We start from the raw sequence: 6115 nt of genomic DNA, 5'->3' as shown, positions 1-6115 counted from the left end.
CTAATTGGACATATAATCTATTCTTTTCTCTTCTCCAGGACCCCTATTTCCACAGAATAAAACCCAACTGGAAAAAACCAAAACACAAAAAACCAAGCAAAGAAACAGACTTTGCTGTTTAAGTGGGAAGAAGTAAAGAGCAAATAAGAGAGGCCAGAGCAATTTTCTATATTTGTTCTTTCCAGATGTGCTTACTGGTGCTAGGAAGAACATTTTCTTTTCTCTGTGAACAACAGACCTTCCCATCAGTGGGAAAATAAACTAAACATCAAGAATTGCTCTGTAGCATTTAATCTCAAAAAGATGCTGTTGCAGCATCTCTGTATGAGACTGACGGCTTTCACCTATTAGGAAAACCAAATCGCTTGCTTTTTGACCCCACCTATAGTTCATTGCCGTTGGTGTTTGCCAGGAATCTCCCTCTGGTTCTTTTGCTCAGAGTGACTGTCACTGCCATCATATAATTATATGCTAATTGCATTGGATAAACATTACTGGGAACCTAGTAGTTTAACCAATTTTCTGTACCCATTTCGGCATACATGCGGCCATCTGAGTGAACTTGGTTTAATCCGGAGTGAAACTGTGCTGATAAGTTCTGGAAATAAATAAATGGTCATTAAGCTTAAATGCCTGTTGTCTGTTTAGGAGGGATTATACTGTTTTGTTTGATCTAGCTGTGCCATGATGAGTCTTCAGCGTGCTACGTGGTGGGTTTGACAAGCAGCTGTAGTTAGTTAGTTCTGAAACACTAAACAAGTGATGGCAGTTACGAAGTCGCTGTTCAGTGCTCTGGAGCTCTGGCCGTGCTTGGGTAGCTGAACGTGGTGGTTCCCGGGAGTGAGGTCCATTTAAGTGTTTGGTTGTTGAAGTCTTAGTAACTGGTGAAACAAATAGTCACTATGAATGTTAGTTTAGCAGGTGAGTGCTGTTGTGATTATCAACATACACATTCAGTATGTTCATTTTGTGCTGAGCTTTAAAGTTTTGTGGTTTGTCTTGTGACATCCAAAGGCAGAGTTAAGAGAAGAAAAGGAGTATCGGAACACTTTTATGTCCTTCAGAAATGGTTCAGGAGCATATGTTAGGTGTGATAATACTGCAGCGGTACTCTCGGGTACCGGAGAGCCTTGGTTTACCACTGGAGTGTGCTACAGTTTGTACTGGCATAAGGGACTTAACAGTAACACATAAATACACAGAAGTATTTGAAATGAATTTAAGAAATAGGGTCCTTTATCTCACTTGCATGAGGTTCTCTTTACACATCTTGGAATTACAGGGAGCCTTTACATGAGACTGAATTGTTTCCTCTCCTTCTGAAATGACCCGTTTTGCTGCCATGGCGCGACTATGGGCCGTAGTGTAAATGGGAATTGAGCTTGGAGTGGGCATGATAACCAAATGAGGGAGAACCAGTATAAAGTTCAGCCCTTAAAAGCAGGTGTCATAGGTTGCTAGGTAAAGTGAGATGGATGGTACTGCTGATAAATGGAGGTTTGGACACTCCACAAATGTTTAGAGGTAGATAATATTTACTGCTTTTGTTTGTCTGTGGGGTAATGGGTAGAACTGAGGGCATTGCTCTGCTAAATTTTCACTCAGGTAAGCTTGCAGTAAATACACTGGAATGAAAATGGATGATTTCTGATTCTTTAGACTGTAGAGATCTGACTTTCTTGATGTAGTATTTCTGAATTGCATTTACTAATTAATTATATGTAAGTTAAAAAGTGGTTCTGAATCTCTTGGCCCCTATTAAAATCAGTAGCCTAAATATGGGGGTAGTAGGTGTATGAATAGTTGTGCTTTAGAGTGGGGTTTTGTATCTCCTTTTTCGAAGACCAAACTCCTGTTTGGGCTTAACCAAACTCCTGCCTCCTGTTTGGAAGAAGGTTTATGAAAAATAGTATGGAAAATTCTTTTACTGGGGGGAGAAGAGGAAGAAATTGAAGAGCACATCTACATAAAGATTTTGTTGCTAATATGTAATGCTGTTGGGCTTATTAATTGCTAAAACTGTTACCAGAGCATGAAATAGTTATGAATCTTAAAAATTGTATCTGCTGCCTTTCAGATGCGCAAACAAAATTTAGAATTCTGTGTAAAAATAAGATGGAAATAAAATTTTACTTCTCACCTGTGGGTTTTTTCTTTTTTTTTTTCCTTTTTATAATAGGGCTTTATTTGTCCGCTGTGTATGAAGTCTCATGGATCAGCTGAGGAGCTGTTCAAGCACTATGAAGCAGTTCATAATTCTGGCATTGATTCAACACATGGAGGGGAAGGTCACCTGTCACCGGAAAGGTGCAACAGTACTCATTTGTGCATATGCTTTTGTGTCAGTGTTGAGCTGCTTCTAATTACACCAAAGGCTGTATTAATTGGAACACTTAATTATGTAGTCAAGTATTTAAATGTTCATGCCCCATTTCCAACTACAATTAAAAAGCAGCATGAAACTTAGATTGGCTGATACTGATCTGACAATAAATAAAAATCAGATATCCATGTTGATATTGTTAATTAAATCACCTGTTTCTAATGCAGCTGACAGTGCAGTATTACAGACTGGAATGATTTTTAGGAGTGTGGCAGAAAAAATACAGGTTCCTTCTAATTTCCAGCACAGAGCTGAAATGTCTTCTTTTGAGGCTAGTGGAGGGCAACCCTGAAGAGAGAGGCAAATTGTGTCTGACGAATTTGGTGGCCTTCTATGATAAGGGTTACTGCGTTGGTGGATAAGGGAAGAGCAGCTGATGTCATATACCTGGGCTTGTGCAAAGTGTTTGACACTGTCCCACATGACATCCTTGTCTCTAAACTGGAGAGACATGAATTTGACAGACGGACCCGCTTGATGGATAAGGAATTGGCTGGATGGTCGCACTCAGAGAGTGGTGGTCAGGAGCTCAGTGTCTGCGTGGAGACTAGTGACATTCTTCAGGGACTGGTGCTATTTAACGTCTTCGTCAGTGGATGATGGGATTGAGTGCACCCTCAGCAAGTTTGCTGATGACCCCAAGCTGTGTGGTGCGGTCAACACGCTGGAGGGAAGGGATGCCATCCAGAGGGACCTGGACAGGCTGGAGAGGTGGGCCACTGCCAACCTCATGGAGTTCAACAAGGCCAAGTGCAAGGTCCTGCATCTGGGTCAGGAAATCCCAAGCACAATTACAGGCTGGATGGAGAGTGGCTAAAGAGCAGCCCTGAGGAGAAGGACTTGGGGTTGATGAGAAGCTCAGCATGACCCAGCGATGTGCGCTGGCAGCCCATAAAGCCAACTGTATCCTGGGCTGTATCAGAAGAAGTGAGACCAGCAGGTCAAGGGAGGAGATTCTCCCCCTCTACTCAGTACTGTGTTCAGCTCTGAGGCCCCTAATATAAGAATGACGTGGACCAGCTGGAACGAGTCCAGAGGTGGAGCACCTCTGCTATGGGGACAGGCTGAGAGAGTTGGGCTTGTTCAGCCTGGAGAAGAGAAGGCTCCGGGGAGACCTTATAGCACCTTCCAGTGCCTGAAGGGGCTACAAGGAAGCTGGGGGGGACTTTTCACAAGGGTCTGTAGTGGCAGGACAAGGGGTAACAGGTTTAAATTGAAAGGGGGGAGGTTTAGATTGGATATCAGGAGGAAGTTCTTCACGGAGAGGGTGGTGAGACACTGGAACAGGTTGACCAGAGCAGCTGTGGATTCCCAATCCCTGGAAGTGTTTAAGGCCATTTAACTGTTTGGTCAAAACTGTATTGTGAAATATATTCCAGGAAACATCAGATTGTTTTACTTTTGAGACCAGCACTATGTAGCAGGAACTGATAATGCAAAACTTGCTCTAGAAGAGTTTAACTGAGTAGTCTGCCTGTGGTGTTTTGGGGAGCTTTTTCTTAGGGGTAAAATTTATGTAGGTTTCCTTTTGCTTCCTGCTAGTTCTTTTTCTCTTCAGGATTTATTCTGGACTGTTGTAAATTACGGTCCATGCTGCTGTTATGTCACACCCCCCCCAAACTCCCTCGGTTTGCACACAGCAGTGTCAGAGTGAGCAGCAGCCTGTGGCCTCATTCAGCAAGCAGGGGTACACACTGCACAGCCCCGCGGGGTGCTCACCTGCCAGCAGAGCTGGCATCTGCCGGAGCTGGGAAGTAAATGGTTCAAATGTCACTAGTGACAAAACAGGACCCAAAATGATAAATAATTACATTGAAAGGAATAAATGTATGGATGTAACTGACTCAAGAGAGAGTGGTTCTTTGGTGAGAAAAGAGCACGGAAGGTAACGTAGTTCAGTTGTTATTTGAATGGAGATCTGTATCTCCTCCATGTAGTGCAGAGCTGGCAAGGTACTAAGAGCCAGCGTTAGCAGAGGTCATGTCTTCATGCATGACAGGCCCTTCCTTATGGATAGCTGCCTTCTGTCCCAGCTGCTACAACAAACGAAATCAAAATTAGGGCTTCATATAGTAGAAAGTGGTAGGGTACTCGTGGAGCTGTATTGGGTTTCCCATGTGCACATTTATTCAAGGATGAGTATTTTTTCTGTCTGATTTAAGCCTTCTTGGAGTGATATAACTTAGACCTGAAATGATACTCTTAGTAGAATAACAGCATTCACATGAGGGGATTATTGGTCATAACTATATTGTTTATATAGTTTATGAAAGATTTATTTTTGTGCCTGAAAATTTCCAATGTCAACCAGATGTTGGCTGGTAAAATTTATTTATTTTTTTCCTGGCTCTTGACAGTTTAAGGACAAGCGGTTTTGTTTTCTCTCATATAACTGAAAAAGTGGATAAGTTTGGGGCGTGTGGATGGAGTGGAGGGAGTCTGGTGAGAGCTGTTGTGTAACACATGAGCTATTTCTCCCTGTTAGTGTGGCATTCTTTAATGTTTCTCAGTTGCATGCTTGCTTGAGAAAACTCTCATTCAACATAAACATGTTTTTCCAAGACTTGGAATATTGCATTAAACACATATTGCAGCCTGCAGCAGGGAGCCACTCTGTTAGCTGTCAAGGAATGAGGTTCTAACTCCTAGGACCAAGGCTGGGAGGTGAAGTTCCTTTTTTAGTCAGTAGAGCAAGCCAGCTACTATGAGTTGCATTTGTGTCCTCTTTCACTCCACACCCATATCGCCAACTGCCGTAATAAAGTGCCAAGAGTAAATTGCGTAAGGCACCGGCATTGCGGGTGGGGAATGGAGTGGAGCCTAAGGAAAGGGTAGTAAGGATTTGCCTGATGGTGAGGCTCAGATGTGCTGAGAGGAGGAAGGGACTTCAACAGCCCCAGCAGAAAGGGAGATTTGGTGAGGATTTGGATGGCAGTAAGAAAAACAAAGTTACAGTGTCTACAGTGATCCCTTACACTTTCCCCCTGTCCCCCCATTCATTTTCTACTGGTCAGTTAAACTGAATTTAGGTTTCATCTTAAAACTCTCAAGCAAAACTGTGTTGGGAATATTGAGGCAACTACTGTAGAAGGGTCCTTACATTATAAAGTCTTTCTCTTCCCCTTCTCTCCTCCTCCTTCCCCTCTACTACAAACTGTTTTTATACAGCTCGAAACCTTTTATCTGTTACAAAGACCAGAGCATCTTAAATGCTTTAGTATTGCAGATCTGGTATATGTTTAGCCCCAGCTTCGATGAAGTTAACAGTTTCAGCTGCCTGAGATTTCGTTGATAATCTTAGGTGTGAATATTCGCTGATTTACTCAATCACTCTTATACTGGTGAGAAAGCTGCTTCCCCCTCTCCACCCACAGCCAACGTACGGGTTCTGGATTACAGCTATGCCTGTCTCTGAAGTTGTATTTGCCAACCTCCAGTGACTGTCTCAGGCAGAATAATGTGTAAAGAGCAGAAAATCTTCCTCTGAAAAAAACCAGCTTCTCGGTATCCCATGTTTATTTTGACACGAAAATTGGTCTGCCTTGGAGTTCTTGCTTCACTGGTTCAAGAGCGTGTGTTTCACTTGCTTCTTGGTGACCCTGACCTGATGTTAACATGCTGATGTAGACTGAATCTATTCTTTCCCAGTGTAGCTAAGGAATAGATTGATTTTTTTTTTCCCCTGTTCCTCCGAAGTATGAGATAATTTCAAAGAACATCTGTGGAGGAGGG

At 42.7% G+C, this 6115-nt stretch overlaps 1 protein-coding gene across 1 annotated transcript in view; it reads left to right on the top strand.

The window, feature by feature from the left end:
- The first annotated feature begins 1353 nt into the window (after positions 1-1353).
- Positions 1354-6115, top strand: part of EEA1 (early endosome antigen 1) — a 50553-nt gene continuing 45791 nt past the window's right edge. The window contains 2 exon segments of the mRNA XM_010148417.1: positions 1354-1365; positions 2180-2307. Coding sequence (XP_010146719.1) covers positions 1354-1365; positions 2180-2307 — 140 coding nt within the window.

The sequence above is a fragment of the Eurypyga helias genome, unplaced genomic scaffold, assembly GCF_000690775.1.
Source record: "Eurypyga helias isolate BGI_N326 unplaced genomic scaffold, ASM69077v1 scaffold12860, whole genome shotgun sequence".
In the NCBI taxonomy this organism is placed as follows: Eukaryota; Metazoa; Chordata; class Aves; order Eurypygiformes; family Eurypygidae; genus Eurypyga; species Eurypyga helias.
Note: the sequence above shows the minus strand (reverse complement) of the source record. Positions and strands in the feature narration are given on the sequence as shown.